We start from the raw sequence: 19,350 nt of genomic DNA, 5'->3' as shown, positions 1-19,350 counted from the left end.
TGGGTCACACTGATACATGGGGGCTGCTGGCAGGGGTCAGTGGTGGAGTGTCAGCTCTGCGGGTCAGGGGTGGAATGTCAGCTCTGTGGGCCACACTGATACATGGGGCCTGCTGGCAGGGGTCAGTGGTGGAGTGTCAGCTCTGCGGGTCAGGGGTCAGTGGTGGAGTGTCAGCTCTGCGGGTCAGGGGTCATTGGTGGAGTGTCAGCTCTGCGGGTCACACTGATACTTGGAGGCTGCTGGCAGGGGTCAGTGGTGGAGTGTCAGCTCTGCGTGTCAGGTGTCAGTGGTGGAGTGTAAGCTCTGTGGGTCAGGGGTCAGTGGTGGAGTGTCAGCTCTGAGGGTCACACTGATACTTGGAGGCTGCTGGCAGGGGTCAGTGGTGGAGTGTCAGCTCTGTGGGTCACACTGATACATGGAGGCTGCTGGCAGGGGTCAGTGGTGGAGTGTCAGCTCTGTGGGTCAGGGACAGTGGTGGAGTGTCAGCTCTATGGGTCAGTGGTGGAGTGTCAGCTCTGTGGGTCAGGGACAGTGGTGGAGTGTCAGCTCTATTAGTCAGTGGTGGAGTGTCAGCTCTGCGGGTCACACTGATACCTGGAGGCTGCTGGCAGGTTTGGCCCCCTCCCTCCTGTCTCTGGGCCCCTGGGGGCCGCTATTTACATCCAGTGCTTGCATCATTCATCTCTTCATATAAACAGCCCCTGCCGCCTGGGACACAGCTGAGAGCAGATCCTACCTGCTGCACCCAGTGCTGCTCCACCTGCACCAGGACCACGGCGCACACTACAGGTACCAGCATGCCCACTGCATGAGGGGGGACAATCTGAGGAGGGGAGATGCTCTGCAGAGCCCTGGATACTGTGAGGAGGGGAGATGCTCTGCAGAGCCCTGGATACTGTGAGGAGGGGAGATGCTCTGCAGAGCTCTGGATACTGTGAGGAGGGGAGATGATCTGCAGAGCTCTGGATACTGTGAGAAGGGGAGATGCTCTGCACAGCTCTGGATACTGTGAGGAGTAGAGATGCTCTGCAGAGCCCTGGATACTGTGAGAAGGGGAGATGTTCTGCAGAGCTCTGGATACTGTGAGAAGGGGAGATGCTCTGCACAGCTCTGGATACTGTGAGGAGTGGAGATGCTCTGCAGAGCCCTGGATACTGTGAGGAGGGGAGATGATCTGCAGAGCCCTGGATACTGTGAGGAGGGGAGATGATCTGCAGAGCTCTGGATACTGTGAGGATGGGAGATGCTCTGCAGAACTCTATATACTGTGAGGAGGGGAGATGCTCTGCAGAGCTCTGGATACTGTGAGGAGGGGAGATGCTCTGCAGAGCGCTGGATACTGTGAGAAGGGGAGATGTTCTGCAGAACTCTATATACTGTGAGGAGGGGAGATGCTCTGCAGAGCGCTGGATACTGTGAGAAGGGGAGATGTTCTGCAGAACTCTATATACTGTGAGGAGGGGAGATGCTCTGCAGAGCTCTGGATACTGTGAGGAGGGCAGATGCTCTGCAGAGCTCTGGATACTGTGAGAAGGGGAGATGTTCTGCAGAGCTCTGGATACTGTGAGAAGGGGAGATGTTCTGCAGAGCTCTGGATACTGTGAGAAGGGGAGATGTTCTGCAGAGCTCTGGATACTGTGAGAAGGGGAGATGTTCTGCAGAGCTCTGGATATTGTGAGGAGGTGAGATGTTCTGCAGAGCTCTGGATACTGTGAGGAGGTGAGATGTTCTGCAGAGCTCTGGATATTGTGAGGAGGTGAGATGTTCTGCAGAGCTCTGGATACTGAGAGGAGGTGAGATGTTCTGCAGAGCAGTGGATACTGTGAGAAGGGGAGATGTTCTTCAGAGCTCTGGATATTGTGAGGAGGTGAGATGATCTGCAGAGCTCTGGATACTGAGAGGAGGTGAGATGTTCTGCAGAGCTCTGGATACTGTGAGAAGGGGAGATGTTCTGCAGAGCTCTGGATACTGTGAGAAGGGGAGATGTTCTGCAGAGCTCTGGATATTGTGAGGAGGTGAGATGTTCTGCAGAGCTCTGGATACTGTGAGGAGGTGAGATGTTCTGCAGAGCTCTGGATATTGTGAGGAGGTGAGATGTTCTGCAGAGCTCTGGATACTGTGACGTGGGGAGATGTTCTGCAGAGCTCTGGATATTGTGAGGAGGTGAGATGTTCTGCAGAGCTCTGGATATTGTGAGGAGGTGAGATGTTCTGCACAGCTCTGGATACTGAGAGGAGGTGAGATGTTCTGCAGAGCTCTGGATATTGTGAGGAGGGGAGATGTTCTGCAGAGCTCTGGATATTGTGAGGAGGGGAGATGCTCTGCAGAGCTCTGGATATTGTGAGGAGGGGAGATGCTCTGCAGAGCCTTGGATACTGTGAGGAGGTGAGATGTTCTGCAGAGCTGTAGATGATGGGGGGGGGGGGGGATATAAATCTGCACTTATTGCAGGGGGAGCTGTAACTCCGTTTATATGAATATGAACAGGTGGTGCGATGCTCTGCAGCACTGGATTGTCCTGGGTGATATATTAGCAGCAAGAGAAATGTTTTCCTCAGTTCCCATAAATCTCCATGTGACTGCGGTGTTATAACTGCGTCTCATTATCCAGCCTGCAGCAGACAGAGGGTTAATGACACATGAAGGGTCAGGGTAAGGGGGTGGGGTTATGTCAGGGATCTAGTGATGTCACAGGGTAAGGGGGTGGGGTTATGTCAGGGATCTAGTGATGTCCCAAGGTAAGGGGGTGGGGTTATCTCAGGGATCTAGTGCTGTCACAGGGTAAGGGGGTGGGGTTATCTCAGGGATCTAGTGCTGTCACAGGGTAAGGGGGTGGGGTTATGTCAGGGATCTAGTGATGTCACAGGGTAAGGGGGTGGGGTTATGTCAGGGATCTAGTGATGTCACAGGGTAAGGGGGTGGGGTTATGTCAGGGATCTAGTGATGTCACAGGGTAAGGGGGTGGGGTTATGTCAGGGATCTAGTGATGTCCCAGGGTAAGGGGGTGGGGTTATGTCAGGGATCTAGTGATGTCACAGGGTAAGGGGGTGGGGTTATGTCAGGGATCTAGTGATGTCACAGGGTAAGGGGGTGGGGTTATCTCAGGGATCCGGTGATGTCACAGGGTAAGGGGGTGGGGTTATCTCAGGGATCCGGTGATGTCACAGGGTAAGGGGGTGGGGTTATGTCAGGGATCTAGTGATGTCCCAAGGTAAGGGGGTGGGGTTATCTCAGGGATCTAGTGCTGTCACAGGGTAAGGGGGTGGGGTTATCTCAGGGATCTAGTGCTGTCACAGGGTAAGGGGGTGGGGTTATGTCAGGGATCTAGTGATGTCACAGGGTAAGGGGGTGGGGTTATGTCAGGGATCTAGTGATGTCACAGGGTAAGGGGGTGGGGTTATGTCAGGGATCTAGTGATGTCACAGGGTAAGGGGGTGGGGTTATGTCAGGGATCTAGTGATGTCCCAGGGTAAGGGGGTGGGGTTATGTCAGGGATCTAGTGATGTCACAGGGTAAGGGGGTGGGGTTATGTCAGGGATCTAGTGATGTCACAGGGTAAGGGGGTGGGGTTATCTCAGGGATCCGGTGATGTCACAGGGTAAGGGGGTGGGGTTATCTCAGGGATCCGGTGATGTCACAGGGTAAGGGGGTGGGGTTATCTCAGGGATCCGGTGATGTCACAGGGTAAGGGGGTGGGGTTATCTCAGGGATCCGGTGATGTCACAGGGTAAGGGGGTGGGGTTATCTCAGGGATCCGGTGATGTCACAGGGTAAGGGGGTGGGGTTATCTCAGGGATCCGGTGATGTCACAGGGTAAGGGGTTGGGGTTATGTCAGGGATCTAGTGATGTCACAGGGTAAGGGGGTGGGGTTATCTCAGGGATCCGGTGATGTCCCAGGGTAAGGGGGTGGGGTTATCTCAGGGATCTAGTGATGTCACAGGGTAAGGGGGTGGGGTTATGTCAGGGATCTAGTGATGTCACAGGGTAAGGGGGTGGGGTTATCTCAGGGATCTGGTGATGTCACAGGGTAAGGGAGTGGGGTTATCTCAGGGATCTGGTGATGTCACAGGGTAAGGGGGTGGGGTTATCTCAGGGATCTGGTGATGTCACAGGGTAAGGGAGTGGGGTTATCTCAGGGATCTAGTGATGTCACAGGGTAAGGGGGTGGGGTTATCTCAGGGATCTGGTGATGTCACAGGGTAAGGGGGTGGGGTTATCTCAGGGATCTGGTGATGTCACAGGGTAAGGGGGTGGGGTTATCTCAGGGATCTAGTGATGTCACAGGGTAAGGGGGTGGGGTTATCTCAGGGATCTAGTGATGTCACAGGGTAAGGGGGTGGGGTTATCTCAGGGATCCGGTGATGTCACAGGGTAAGGGGGTGGGGTTATCTCAGGGATCTAGTGATGTCACAGGGTAAGGGGGTGGGGTTAGCTCAGGGATCTGGTGATGTCACAGGGTAAGGGGGTGGGGTTATCTCAGGGATCTGGTGATGTCACAGGGTAAGGGAGTGGGGTTATCTCAGGGATCTAGTGATGTCACAGGGTAAGGGGGTGGGGTTATCTCAGGGATCTGGTGATGTCACAGGGTAAGGGGGTGGGGTTATCTCAGGGATCTGGTGATGTCACAGGGTAAGGGGGTGGGGTTATCTCAGGGATCTGGTGATGTCACAGGGTAAGGGGGTGGGGTTATCTCAGGGATCTGGTGATGTCACAGGGTAAGGGGGTGGGGTTATCTCAGGGATCTAGTGATGTCACAGGGTAAGGGGGTGGGGTTATCTCAGGGATCTAGTGATGTCACAGGGTAAGGGGGTGGGGTTATCTCAGGGATCCGGTGATGTCACAGGGTAAGGGGGTGGGGTTATCTCAGGGATCTAGTGATGTCACAGGGTAAGGGGGTGGGGTTAGCTCAGGGATCCGGTGATGTCACAGGGTAAGGGGGTGGGGTTAGCTCAGGGATCCGGTGATGTCACAGGGTAAGGGGGTGGGGTTAGCTCAGGGATCTAGTGATGTCACAGGGTAAGGGGGTGGGGTTATGTCAGGGATCTAGTGATGTCAGAGGGTAAGGGGGTGGGGTTAGCTCAGGGATCCGGTGATGTCACAGGGTAAGGGGGTGGGGTTGTGGTGATGGGGGTCCCTGATTATTATTGCCGACGGTCTCCAGGGAGGAAACAAAGTATAAATGTGGATGTAACATATTGTACAATGAGAAGCTGTGAGTGCAATGTACGTTATACCCCAGGCGGGGGCGTCACTGGAGGGGCTGCAGCGGGTGCGGAGGCTTAGGGGCCCAGGAGGTGTCACTTTCCTATATGAGAAGACTAGTGCTATATACCAGACATTATGGCTCATACATTATGCACCGGGGCCCATCCGCTTCTAGTTACCCCGGGACCCCTGGTGATATAGTGACTGGTAGAGGGGCCCCAGGAAGGACCCAGCGCTGCCCGGGGGGGGGGGGGCACGACCCTTAGGCTCCCTGTCAGGACCGCACGGAATAAAAATCTCAAAATGTCAAAGAAAAGTCAAAAGAAACCCAGGGGCCCCAGAGACGTGGCATGCCCGGGCTCCTGCACCTTGTAGGACGTACACCCTGGTGTGTCATCAGATTGCCTCATACACGGCCCCCGGAGCAGTGACGCAAGAGACCCTCATGGCTGCTGATTAACCCAGGCACCAGCTGTGGTGACGAGTCCCCGAGCAGCAGCCGGAGGAGAAGCCTGGGAGCAGCCATGGATCCGCGTCACATGTCACAGATCCCGGGGAGAGATCCACGTCACATGTCACAGACCCCGATCCGCAGAGTTCTCCGAAAGTGCATTGTCCGTGTATAATGCGCTGTGCGGGGAGTCACTAAGATCCTGCACCCGATATCCTTCATGTGTCGCTTCCCCGCTCAGGTCCCTGGAGTTCACCTTCTTCTTCCTGGTGCATGTAAGTGCATTGTCCGTGTATAACGCGCTGTGCGGGGAGTCACTAAGATCCTGCACCCGATATCCTGCATGTGTCACTTCCCCGCTCAGGTCCCTGGAGTTCACCTTCTTCTTCCTGGTGCATGTAAGTGCATTGTCCGTGTATAATGCACTGTGCGGGGAGTCACTAAGATCCTGCGCCCGATATCCTGCATGTGTCGCTTCCCCGCTCAGGTCCCCGGAGTTCACCTTCTTCTTCCTGGTGCATGTAAGTGCATTGTCCGTGTATAATGCACTGTGCGGGGAGTCACTAAGATCCTGCGCCCGATATCCTGCATGTGTCACTTCCCTGCTCAGGTCCCTGGAGTTCACCTTCTTCTTCCTGGTGCATGTAAGTGCATTGTCCGTGTATAATGCGCTGTTCGGGGAGTCACTAAGATCCTGCACCTGATATCCTGCATGTGTCGCTTCCCCGCTCAGGTCCCTGGAGTTCACCTTCTTCTTCCTGGTGCATGTAAGTGCATTGTCCGTGTATAATGCACTGTGCGGGGAGTCACTAAGATCCTGCGCCCGATATCCTGCATGTGTCACTTCCCCGCTCAGGTCCCCGGAGTTCACCTTCTTCTTCCTGGTGCATGTAAGTGCATTGTCTGTGTATAATGCGCTGTGCGGGGAGTCACTAAGATCCTTCACCCGATATCCTGCATGTGTCGCTTCCCCGCTCAGGTCCCTGGAGTTCACCTTCTTCTTCCTGGTGCATGTAAGTGCATTGTCCGTGTATAATGCGCTGTGCGGGGAGTCACTAAGATCCTGCGCCCGATATCCTGCATGTGTCACTTCCCTGCTCAGGTCCCCGGAGTTCACCTTCTTCTTCCTGGTGCATGTAAGTGCATTGTCCGTGTATAATGCGCTGTGCGGGGAGTCACTAAGATCCTGCGCCCGATATCCTGCATGTGTCGCTTCCCCGCTCAGGTCCCTGGAGTTCACCTTCTTCTTCCTGGTGCATGTAAGTGCATTGTCCGTGTATAATGCGCTGTGCGGGGAGTCACTAAGATCCTGCGCCCGATATCCTGCATGTGTCGCTTCCCCGCTCAGGTCCCTGGAGTTCACCTTCTTCTTCCTGGTGCATGTAAGTGCATTGTCCATGTATAATGCGCTGTGCAGGGAGTCACTAAGATCCTGCACCCGATATCCTGCATGTGTCACTTCCCCACTCAGGTCCCAGGAGTTCACCTTCTTCTTCCTGGTGCATGTAAGTGCATTGTCCATGTATAATGCGCTGTGCGGGGAGTCATTAAGATCGTGCGCCCGATAACCTGCATGTGTCGCTTCCCCGCTCAGGTCCCTGGAGTTCACCTTCTTCTTCCTGGTGCATGTAAGTGCATTGTCCGTGTATAATGCGCTGTGCGGGGAGTCACTAAGATCCTGCGCCCGATATCCTGCATGTGTCGCTTCCCCACTCAGGTCCCCGGAGTTCACCTTCTTCTTCCTGGTGCATGTAAGTGCATTGTCCGTGTATAATGTGCTGTGCAGGGAGTCACTAAGATCGTGCACCCGATATCCTGCATGTGTCACTTCCCCGCTCAGGTCCCTGGAGTTCACCTTCTTCTTCCTGGTGCATGTAAGTGCATTGTCCGTGTATAATGCGCTGTGCGGGGAGTCACTAAGATCCTGCGCCCGATATCCTGCATGTGTCGCTTCCCCGCTCAGGTCCCTGGAGTTCACCTTCTTCTTCCTGGTGAATGTAAGTGCATTGTCCGTGTATAATGTGCTGTGCGGGGAGTCACTAAGATCCTGCGCCCGATATCCTGCATGTGTCGCTTCCCCGCTCAGGTCCCTGGAGTTCACCTTCTTCTTCCTGGTGCATGTAAGTGCATTGTCCGTGTATAATGCGCTGTGTAGGGAGTCACTAAGATCCTGCGCCCGATATCCTGCATGTGTCACTTCCCCGCTCAGGTCCCCAGAGTTCACCTTCTTCTTCCTGGTGCATGTAAGTGCATTGTCCGTGTATAATGCGCTGTGCGGGGAGTCACTAAGATCCTGCACCCGATATCCTGCATGTGTCACTTCCCCGCTCAGGTCCCCGGAGTTCACCTTCTTCTTCCTGGTGCATGTAAGTGCATTGTCCGTGTATAATGCGCTGTGCGGGGAGTCACTAAGATCCTGCACCCGATATCCTGCATGTGTCACTTCCCCGCTCAGGTCCCCGGAGTTCACCTTCTTCTTCCTGGTGCATGTAAGTGCATTGTCCGTGTATAATGCGCTGTGCGGGGAGTCACTAAGATCCTGCACCCGATATCCTGCATGTGTCACTTCCCCGCTCAGGTCCCTGGAGTTCACCTTCTTCTTCCTGGTGCATGTAAGTGCATTGTCCGTGTATAATGCGCTGTGCGGGGAGTCACTAAGATCCTGCTCCCGATATCCTGCATGTGTCACTTCCCCGCTCAGGTCCCCGGAGTTCACCTTCTTCTTCCTGGTGCATGTAAGTGCATTGTCCGTGTATAATGCGCTGTGCGGGGAGTCACTAAGATCCTGCGCCCGATATCCTGCATGTGTCGCTTCCCCGCTCAGGTCCCTGGAGTTCACCTTCTTCTTCCTGGTGCATGTAAGTGCATTGTCCGTGTATAATGTGCTGTGTAGGGAGTCACTAAGATCCTGCGCCCGATATCCTGCATGTGTCACTTCCCCGCTCAGGTCCCCAGAGTTCACCTTCTTCTTCCTGGTGCATGTAAGTGCATTGTCCATGTATAATGCGCTGTGCGGGGAGTCACTAAGATCCTGCACCCGATATCCTGCATGTGTCGCTTCCCCGCTCAGGTCCCCGGAGTTCACCTTCTTCTTCCTGGTGCATGTAAGTGCATTGTCCGTGTATAATGCGCTGTGCGGGGAGTCACTAAGATCCTGCGCCCGATATCCTGCATGTGTCACTTCCCCGCTCAGGTCCCCGGAGTTCCCCTTCTTCTTCCTGGTGCATGTAAGTGCATTGTCCGTGTATAATGTGCTGTGCGGGGAGTCACTAAGATCCTGCACCCGATATCCTGCATGTGTCACTTCCCCGCTCAGGTCCCCAGAGTTCACCTTCTTCTTCCTGGTACATGTAAGTGCATTGTCCGTGTATAATGCGTTGTGCGGGGAGTCACTAAGATCCTGCGCCCGATATCCTGCATGTGTCGCTTCCCCGCTCAGGTCCCAGGAGTTCTCCTTCTTCTTCCTGGTGCATGTAAGTGCATTGTCCGTGTATAATGCGCTGTGCGGGGAGTCACTAAGATCATGCACCCGATATCCTGCATGTGTCGCTTCCCCGCTCAGGTCCCAGGAGTTCACCTTCTTCTTCCTGGTGCATGTAAGTGCATTGTCCGTGTATAATGCGCTGTGCGGGGAGTCACTAAGATCCTGCGCCCGATATCCTGCATGTGCTGCTTCCCCGCTCAGGTCCCCGGAGTTCACCTTCTTCTTCCTGGTGCATGTAAGTGCATTGTCCGTGTATAATGCGCTGTGCGGGGAGTCACTAAGATCCTGCGCCCGATATCCTGCATGTGTCGCTTCCCCGCTCAGGTCCCCGGAGTTCACCTTCTTCTTCCTGGTGCATGTAAGTGCATTGTCCGTGTATAATGTGCTGTGCGGGGAGTCACTAAGATCCTGCGCCCGATATCCTGCATGTGTCGCTTCCCCGCTCAGGTCCCTGGAGTTCACCTTCTTCTTCCTGGTGCATGTAAGTGCATTGTCCGTGTATAATGCGCTGTGCGGGGAGTCACTAAGATCGTGCCCCCGATATCCTGCATGTGTCACTTCCCCGCTCAGGTCCCCGGAGTTCACCTTCTTCTTCCTGGTGCATGTAAGTGCATTGTCCGTGTATAATGCGCTGTGCGGGGAGTCACTAAGATCGTGCGTCCGATATCCTGCATGTGTCGCTTCCCCGCTCAGGTCCCCGGAGTTCTCCTTCTTCTTCCTGGTGCATGTAAGAGCATTGTCCGTGTATAATGCGCCGTACAGGGAGTCACTAAGATCATGCGTCCGATATCCTGCATGTGTCATTTCCCTGCTCAGGTCCCCGGAGTTCACCTCCTTCTTCCTGGTGCATGTAAGTGCATTGTCCGTGTATAATGCGCTGTGCGGGGAGTCACTAAGATCCTGCGCCTGATATCCTGCATGTGTCGCTTCCCCGCTCAGGTCCCTGGAGTTCACCTTCTTCTTCCTGGTGCATGTAAGTGCATTGTCCGTGTATAATGCGCTGTGCGGGGAGTCACCAAGATCCTGCGCCTGATATCCTGCATGTGTCGCTTCCCCGCTCAGGTCCCTGGAGTTCACCTTCTTCTTCCTGGTGCATGTAAGTGCATTGTCCGTGTATAATGCGCTGTGCGGGGAGTCACCAAGATCCTGCCCCCGATATCCTGCATGTGTCGCTTCCCCGCTCAGGTCCCTGGAGTTCACCTTCTTCTTCCTGGTGCATGTAAGTGCATTGTCCGTGTATAATGCGCTGTGCGGGGAGTCACTAAGATCCTGCCCCCGATATCCTGCATGTGTCGCTTCCCCGCTCAGGTCCCCGGAGTTCACCTTCTTCTTCCTGGTGCATGTAAGTGCATTGTCCGTGTATAATGCGCTGTGCGGGGAGTCACTAAGATCCTGCTCCCGATATCCTGCATGTGTCGCTTCCCCGCTCAGGTCCCTGGAGTTCACCTTCTTCTTCCTGGTGCATGTAAGTGCATTGTCCGTGTATAATGCGCTGTGCGGGGAGTCACTAAGATCCTGCGCCTGATATCCTGCATGTGTCACTTCCCCGCTCAGGTCCCTGGAGTTCACCTTCTTCTTCCTGGTGCATGTAAGTGCATTGTCCGTGTATAATGCGCTGTGCGGGGAGTCACTAAGATCCTGCGCCCGAGTTCCTGCATGTGTCGCTTCCCCGCTCAGGTCCCCGGAGTTCGCCTTCTTCTTCCTGGTGCATGTAAGTGCATTGTCCGTGTATAATGCGCTGTGTAGGGAGTCACTAAGATCCTGCGCCCGATATCCTGCATGTGTCGCTTGCCCGCTCAGGTCCCCGGAGTTCACCTTCTTCTTCCTGGTGCATGTAAGTGCATTGTCCGTGTATAATGCGCTGTGCGGGGAGTCACTAAGATCCTGCACCCGATATCCTGCATGTGTCGCTTCCCCGCTCAGGTCCCTGGAGTTCACCTTCTTCCTCCTGGTGCATGTAAGTGCATTGTCCGTGTATAATGCGCTGTGCGGGGAGTCACTAAGATCCTGCGCCCGATATCCTGCATGTGTCGCTTCCCCACTCAGGTCCCTGGAGTTCACCTTCTTCTTCCTGGTGCATGTAAGTGCATTGTCCGTGTATAATGTGCTGTGCAGGGAGTCACTAAGATCCTGCGCCCGATATCCTGCATGTGTCTCTTCCCCGCTCAGGTCCCTGGAGTTCGCCTTCTTCTTCCTGGTGCATGTAAGTGCATTGTCTGTGTATAATGTGCTGTGCGGGGAGTCACTAAGATCATGCACCCGATATCCTGCATGTGTCGCTTCCCCGCTCAGGTCCCCGGAGTTCACCTTCTTCTTCCTGGTGCATGTAAGTGCTTGATCTTGCGACACAATTTGAAAGTTAAATCCTGCGCTCAGTCCGAATCAGTCGGATGCTCTGACAGCCCGCCACCAAAATCCGATGACTTGCAACATAAACCCCTGTTAAATAACGTGGCACAGTGGCACAAATCCCAAAAACGTTGGAAAAACCGACAAAAGTGCGGCCACAACCCCTTAGTAAATAAGCCACATGAGGTCTTCCCTAGGTTTTGGTAAGTTCCCGCACAATAAGATGTTTATTGTTTCCTAAAAAGTAACAGAATATTCACAAGACCCATATGAAGGTTATAAAGAATTGGGGTAGGAGTACTGGATGATGGGAGGATCATGGGAGCTGTAAACCCAAAACGATATGAGGAATCCGACCCGCAGCTTCTCCCTTGTCTTTCAGGTGACCCCCCATGCCCTGCGCTGCACCACGTGTGACTCTACTGGAGGCGGCTTTACAGTCATATGGCCATGGCTAAGGTGCGTGCATCGTATAGACTGTATATTACATCATCTGTACGTTATACAAGATACAGAGAGATTCCTCATATGTAAATGTTACACAAACTTCCAGGCGTTTTATTTATATTCTATGCGATAAAGAAACACAAAGTATCAAAGGGCAAAGATAATGATACGTGTGCTGAGTGTATGTATTCACCTATTCATCTTCTCTGTACATCTAGAGGCTGGAGGTTCCCCCCATTCTTCTCTGTACATCTAGAGGCTGGAGGTTCCCCCATTCTTCTCTGTACATCTAGAGGCTGGAGGTTCCCCCCATTCTTCTCTGTACATCTAGAGGCTGGAGGTTCCCCCCATTCTTCTCTGTACATCTAGAGGCTGGAGGTTCCTCCATTCTTCTCTGTACATCTAGAGGCTGGAGGTTCCCCCATTCTTCTCTGTACATCTAGAGGCTGGAGGTTCCCCATTCTTCTCTGTACATCTAGAGGCTGGAGGTTCCCCCATTCTTCTCTGTACATCTAGAGGCTGGAGGTTCCCCCCATTCTTCTCTGTACATCTAGAGGCTGGAGGTTCCCCCCATTCTTCTCTGTACATCTAGAGGCTGGAGGTTCCCCCATTCTTCTCTGTACATCTAGAGGCTGGAGGTTCCCCCATTCTTCTCTGTACATCTAGAGGCTGGAGGTTCCCCCATTCTTCTCTGTACATCTAGAGGCTGGAGGTTCCCCCATTCTTCTCTGTACATCTAGAGGCTGGAGGTTCCTCCATTCTTCTCTGTACATCTAGAGGCTGGAGGTTCCCCCATTCTTCTCTGTACATCTAGAGGCTGGAGGTTCCCCCATTCTTCTCTGTACATCTAGAGGCTGGAGGTTCCCCCATTCTTCTCTGTACATCTAGAGGCTGGAGGTTCCCCCATTCTTCTCTGTACATCTAGAGGCTGGAGGTTCCTCCATTCTTCTCTGTACATCTAGAGGCCGGAGGTTCCTCCATTCTTCTCTGTACATCTAGAGGCCGGAGGTTCCCCCATTCTTCTCTGTACATCTAGAGGCCGGAGGTTCCCCCATTCTTCTCTGTACATCTAGAGGCTGGAGGTTCCCCCATTCTTCTCTGTACATCTAGAGGCTGGAGGTTCCCCCATTCTTCTCTGTACATCTAGAGGCTGGAGGTTCCCCCATTCTTCTCTGTACATCTAGAGGCTGGAGGTTCCTCCATTCTTCTCTGTACATCTAGAGGCTGGAGGTTCCCCCCATTCTTCTCTGTACATCTAGAGGCTGGAGGTTCCCCCATTCTTCTCTGTACATCTAGAGGCTGGAGGTTCCCCCCATTCTTATTTGTACATCTAGAGGTTCCCCCATTCTTCTCTGTACATCTAGAGGCTGGAGGTTCCTCCATTCTTCTCTGCACATCTAGAGGCTGGAGGTTCCTCCATTCTTCTCTGTACATCTAGAGGCTGGAGGTTCCCCCATTCTTCTCTGTACATCTAGAGGCTGGATGTTCCCCCATTCTTCTCTGTACATCTAGAGGCTGGAGGTTCCCCCCATTCTTCTCTGTACATGTAGAGGCTGGAAGTTCCTCCATTCTTCTCTGTACATCTAGAGGCTGGAGGTTCCCCCATTCTTCTCTGTACATCTAGAGGCTGGAGGTTCCCCCATTCTTCTCTGTACATCTAGAGGCTGGAGGTTCCCCCCATTCTTCTCTGTACATCTAGAGGCTGGGGGTTCCCCCATTCTTCTTTGTACATCTAGAGGCTGGAGGTTCCCCCATTCTTCTCTGTACATCTAGAGGCTGGAGGTTCCCCCATTCTTCTCTGTACATCTAGAGGCTGGAGGTTCCCCCATTCTTCTCTGTACATCTAGAGGCTGGAGGTTCCCCCATTCTTCTCTGTACATCTAGAGGCTGGAGGTTCCCCCATTCTTCTCTGTACATGTAGAGGCTGGAGGTTCCCCCATTCTTCTCTGTACATCTAGAGGCTGGAGGTTCCCCCATTCTTCTCTGTACATCTAGAGGCTGGAGGTTCCCCCATTCTTCTCTGTACATGTAGAGGCTGGAGGTTCCCCCATTCTTCTCTGTACATGTAGAGGCTGGAGGTTCCCCCATTCTTCTCTGTACATCTAGAGGCTGGAGGTTCCCCCATTCTTCTCTGTACATCTAGAGGCTGGAGGTTCCCCCATTCTTCTCTGTACATCTAGAGGCTGGAGGTTCCCCCATTCTTCTCTGTACATCTAGAGGCTGGAGGTTCCCCCATTCTTCTCTGTACATCTAGAGGCTGGAGGTTCCTCCATTCTTCTCTGTACATCTAGAGGCTGGAGGTTCCCCCCATTCTTCTCTGTACATCTAGAGGCTGGAGGTTCCTCCATTCTTCTCTGTACATCTAGAGGCTGGAGGTTCCTCCATTCTTCTCTGTACATCTAGAGGCTGGAGGTTCCTCCATTCTTCTCTGTACATCTAGAGGCTGGAGGTTCCTCCATTCTTCTCTGTACATCTAGAGGCTGGAGGTTCCCCCATTCTTCTCTGTACATCTAGAGGCTGGAGGTTCCTCCATTCTTCTCTGTACATCTAGAGGCTGGAGGTTCCCCCATTCTTCTCTGTACATCTAGAGGCTGGAGGTTCCCCCATTCTTCTCTGTACATCTAGAGGCTGGAGGTTCCCCCATTCTTCTCTGTACATCTAGAGGCTGGAGGTTCCCCCATTCTTCTCTGTACATCTAGAGGCTGGAGGTTCCTCCATTCTTCTCTGTACATCTAGAGGCTGGAGGTTCCCCCATTCTTCTCTGTACATCTAGAGGCTGGAGGTTCCCCCCATTCTTCTCTGTACATCTAGAGGCTGGAGGTTCCTCCATTCTTCTCTGTACATCTAGAGGCTGGAGGTTCCTCCATTCTTCTCTGTACATCTAGAGGCTGGAGGTTCCCCCCATTCTTCTCTGTACATCTAGAGGCTGGAGGTTCCTCCATTCTTCTCTGTACATCTAGAGGCTGGAGGTTCCTCATTCTTCTCTGTACATCTAGAGGCTGGAGGTTCCCCCATTCTTCTCTGTACATCTAGAGGCGGGAGGTTCCTCCATTCTTCTCTGTACATCTAGAGGCTGGAGGTTCCCCCCATTCTTCTCTGTACATCTAGAGGCTGGAGGTTCCCCCATTCTTCTCTGTACATCTAGAGGCTGGAGGTTCCCCCCATTCTTCTCTGTACATCTAGAGGCTGGAGGTCCCCCCATTCTTCTCTGTACATCTAGAGGCTGGAGGTTCCCCCATTCTTCTCTGTACATCTAGAGGCTGGAGGCTCCCCCATTCTTCTCTGTACATCTAGAGGCTGGAGGTTCCTCCATTCTTCTCTGTACATCTAGAGGCTGGAGGTTCCCCCATTCTTCTCTGTACATCTAGAGGCTGGAGGTTCCTCATTCTTCTCTGTACATCTAGAGGCTGGAGGTTCCCCCATTCTTCTCTGTACATCTAGAGGCTGGAGGTTCCCCCCATTCTTCTTTGTACATCTAGAGGCTGGAGGTTCCCCCCATTCTTCTTTGTACATCTAGAGGCTGGAGGTTCCTCCATTCTTCTTTGTACATCTAGAGGCTGGAGGTTCCCCCATTCTTCTTTGTACATCTAGAGGCTGGAGGTTCCCCCATTCTTCTTTGTACATCTAGAGGCTTGAGGTCCCCCCCCCATTCTTCTCTGTACATCTAGAGGCTGGAGGTTCCCCCATTCTTCTCTGTACATCTAGAGGCTGGAGGTTCCCCCCATTCTTCTCTGTACATGTAGAGGCTGGAGGTTCCTCCCATTCTTCTCTGTACATCTAGAGGCTGGAGGTTCCCCCATTCTTCTCTGTACATCTAGAGGCTGGAGGTTCCCCCATTCTTCTCTGTACATCTAGAGGCTGGAGGTTCCCCCATTCTTCTCTGTACATCTAGAGGCTGGAGGTTCCCCCATTCTTCTCTGTACATCTAGAGGCTGGAGGTTCCCCCATTCTTCTCTGTACATCTAGAGGCTGGAGGTTCCCCCATTCTTCTCTGTACATCTAGAGGCTGGAGGTTCCCCCATTCTTCTCTGTACATCTAGAGGCTGGAGGTTCCTCCATTCTTCTCTGTACATCTAGAGGCTGGAGGTTCCTCCCATTCTTCTCTGTACATCTAGAGGCTGGAGGTTCCCCCCATTCTTCTCTGTACATCTAGAGGCTGGAGGTTCCCCCATTCTTCTCTGTACATCTAGAGGCTGGAGGTTCCCCCCATTCTTCTCTGTACATCTAGAGGCTGGAGGTTCCTCCCATTCTTCTCTGTACATGTAGAGGCTGGATGTTCCCCCATTCTTCTCTGTACATCTAGAGGCTGGAGGTTCCCCCATTCTTCTCTGTACATCTAGAGGCTGGAGGTTCCCCCATTCTTCTCTGTACATCTAGAGGCTGGAGGTTCCCCCATTCTTCTCTGTACATCTAGAGGCTGGAGGTTCCTCCCATTCTTCTCTGTACATCTAGAGGCTGGAGGTTCCCCCCATTCTTCTCTGTACATCTAGAGGCTGGAGGTTCCCCCATTCTTCTCTGTACATCTAGAGGCTGGAGGTTCCTCCCATTCTTCTCTGTACATCTAGAGGCTGGAGGTTCCCCCATTCTTCTCTGTACATCTAGAGGCTGGAGGTTCCTCCCATTCTTCTCTGTACATCTAGAGGCTGGAGGTTCCCCCATTCTTCTCTGTACATCTAGAGGCTGGAGGTCCCCCCATTCTTCTCTGTACATCTAGAGGCTGGAGGTTCCTCCATTCTTCTCTGTACATCTAGAGGCTGGAGGTTCCCCCATTCTTCTCTGTACATCTAGAGGCTGGAGGTTCCTCCATTCTTCTCTGTACATCTAGAGGCTGGAGGTTCCCCCATTCTTCTCTGTACATCTAGAGGCTGGAGGTTCCTCCCATTCTTCTCTGTACATGTAGAGGCTGGATGTGCTTAGTCTGTAGGGTATACATTATATAGGCAGTATATATATATATATATGATGAGGCTTTGTGACATACGGTGCTTCCTATGCACAGGGGGACAGGATGTAATTAGCTGCTGCAGCGCATCGTGAGTTTCTCCGCTATAAATAGACACTTTCCATGACTGGCAGGAAAACAAGATAATTACTGAGACAGGAGTAAGATCTGCACCAGCTGCAGCCCCCCGACACTGCACCGGAGCTCAGGCCGGACCCATACTGAATGTATATGTAGATGGCAGAGGATGCTGGGACTTGTAGTCCCCTGCCTGATGATGCTGTTGTTCTCTTGTAGACGTGCTATGATTGCACAGAGAAGAATCCGGCGCACAGCCTCTGCACCAAGTGTAACAAGTGGTTGTGTAGCACCTGCGCGGAGCAGCACCGGCACAGCAAGGCCGACCACTACCTGGCCACGTCTCAGAGAGGTAACGGGGGGCCGCGGGGAGACGTGGGGGGCCGCGGGGGGCCGCAGGGGGGTAATGGTAGAAGGATTGTACTGAGGGGCTTATCTCTGTGCAGGGGGGACGCGGGGGGACGCAGGGGGTAATGGTAGAAGGATTGTACTGAGGGGCTTATCTCTGTGCAGGGGGGAGGCGGGGGGAGGCAGGGGGGTAATGGTAGAAGGATTGTACTGAGGGGCTTATCTCTGTGCAGGGGGGAGGCGGGGGGACGCAGGGGGGTAATGGTAGAAGGATTGTACTGAGGGGCTTATCTCTGTGCAGGGGGGACGCGGGGGGACGCAGGGGGGTAATGGTAGAAGGATTGTACTGAGGGGCTTATCTCTGTGCAGGGGGGCCGCGGGGGGCCGCAGGGGGTAATGGTAGAAGGATTGTACTGAGGGGCTTATCTCTGTGCAGGGGGGACGTGGGGGGAGGCAGGGGGGTAATGGTAGAAGGATTGTACTGAGGGGCTTATCTCTGTGCAGGGGGGAGGCGGGGGGACGCAGGGGGGTAATGGTAGAAGGATTGTACTGAGGGGCTTATCTCTGTGCAGGGGGGAGGCGGGGGGACGCAGGGGGTAATGGTAGAAGGATTGTACTGAGGGGCTTATCTCTGTGCAGGGGGGAGGCGGGGGGACGCAGGGGGGTAATGGTAGAAGGATTGTACTGAGGGGCTTATCTCTGTGCAGGGGGGAGGCGGGGGGACGCAGGGGGGTAATGGTAGAAGGATTGTACTGAGGAGCTTATCTCTGTGCAGGGGGGACGCGGGGGGACGCAGGGGGTAATGGTAGAAGGATTGTACTGAGGGGCTTATCTCTGTGCAGGGGGGACGTGGGGGGAGGCAGGGGGGTAATGGTAGAAGGATTGTACTGAGCAGCTTATCTCTGTGCAGGGGGGACACGGGGGGACGCAGGGGGTAATGGTAGAAGGATTGTACTGAGGGGCTTATCTCTGTGCAGGGGGGACGCGGGGGGACACAGGTGGGTAATGGTAGAAGGATTGTACTGAGGGGCTTATCTCTGTGCAGGGGGGAGGCGGGGGGACGCAGGGGGGTAATGGTAGAAGGATTGTACTGAGGAGCTTATCTCTGTGCAGGGGGGACGCGGGGGGACGCAGGGGGGTAATGGTAGAAGGATTGTACTGAGGAGCTTATCTCTGTGCAGGGGGGAGGTGGGGGGACGCAGGGGGGTAATGGTAGAAGGATTGTACTGAGGGGCTTATCTCTGTGCAGGGGGGACGCGGGGGGACGCAGGGGGGTAATGGTAGAAGGATTGTACTGAGGGGCTTATCTCTGTGCAGGGGGGACGCGGGGGGACGCAGGGGGGTAATGGTAGAAGGATTGTACTGAGGGGCTTATCTCTGTGCAGGGGGGGGAGGCGGGGGGACACAGGGGGGGTAATGGTAGAAGGATTGTACTGAGGGGCTTATCTCTGTGCAGGGGGGAGGCGGGGGGACGCAGGGGGGTAATGGTAGAAGGATTGTACTGAGGGGCTTATCTCTGTGCAGGGGGGACGCGGGGGGACGCAGGGGGGTAATGGTAGAAGGATTGTACTGAGGGGCTTATCTCTGTGCATGGGGGAGGCGGGGGGGACACAGGGGGTAATGGTAGAAGGATTGTACTGAGGGTCTTATCTCTGTACAGGGGGGAGGCGGGGGGACGCAGGGGGGTAATGGTAGAAGGATTGTACTGAGGAGCTTATCTCTGTGCAGGGGGGACGCGGGGGGACGCAGGGGGGTAATGGTAGAAGGATTGTACTGAGGGGCTTATCTCTGTGCAGGGGGGAGGCGGGGGGACGCAGGGGGTAATGGTAGAAGGATTGTACTGAGGGGCTTATCTCTGTGCAGGGGGGAGGCGGGGGGACGCAGGGGGGTAATGGTAGAAGGATTGTACTGAAGGGCTTATCTCTGTGCGGAGAGGAGGCGGGGGGACGCAGGGGGGTAATGGTAGAAGGATTGTACTGAGGGGCTTATCTCTGTGCAGGGGGGACGCGGGGGGACGCAGGGGGGTAATGGTAGAAGGATTGTAC

At 54.0% G+C, this 19,350-nt stretch overlaps 1 protein-coding gene across 3 annotated transcripts in view; it reads left to right on the top strand.

The window, feature by feature from the left end:
* The first annotated feature begins 696 nt into the window (after positions 1 to 696).
* The window catches only part of TRIM66 (tripartite motif containing 66), a 79,771-nt gene continuing 61,117 nt past the window's right edge, over positions 697 to 19,350 (top strand). For 2 of the 3 annotated variants that reach the window (XM_072131756.1, XM_072131754.1), the window contains exons 1-3: positions 697 to 789; positions 11,873 to 11,949; positions 17,177 to 17,309. In XM_072131756.1, the coding sequence (XP_071987857.1) occupies positions 11,935 to 11,949; positions 17,177 to 17,309 (148 nt within the window). In that variant the 5' untranslated portion in view covers positions 697 to 789; positions 11,873 to 11,934. Of the gene's footprint in view, positions 790 to 11,751; positions 11,950 to 17,176; positions 17,310 to 19,350 lie in introns of those variants that run through there. The other variant, XM_072131755.1, reaches the window with a different exon arrangement.

The sequence above is a fragment of the Engystomops pustulosus genome, unplaced genomic scaffold (genome assembly GCF_040894005.1).
Source record: "Engystomops pustulosus unplaced genomic scaffold, aEngPut4.maternal MAT_SCAFFOLD_135, whole genome shotgun sequence".
Taxonomy (NCBI): domain Eukaryota; kingdom Metazoa; phylum Chordata; class Amphibia; order Anura; family Leptodactylidae; genus Engystomops; species Engystomops pustulosus.
This window is presented reverse-complemented; position numbering and strand designations above follow the sequence as displayed.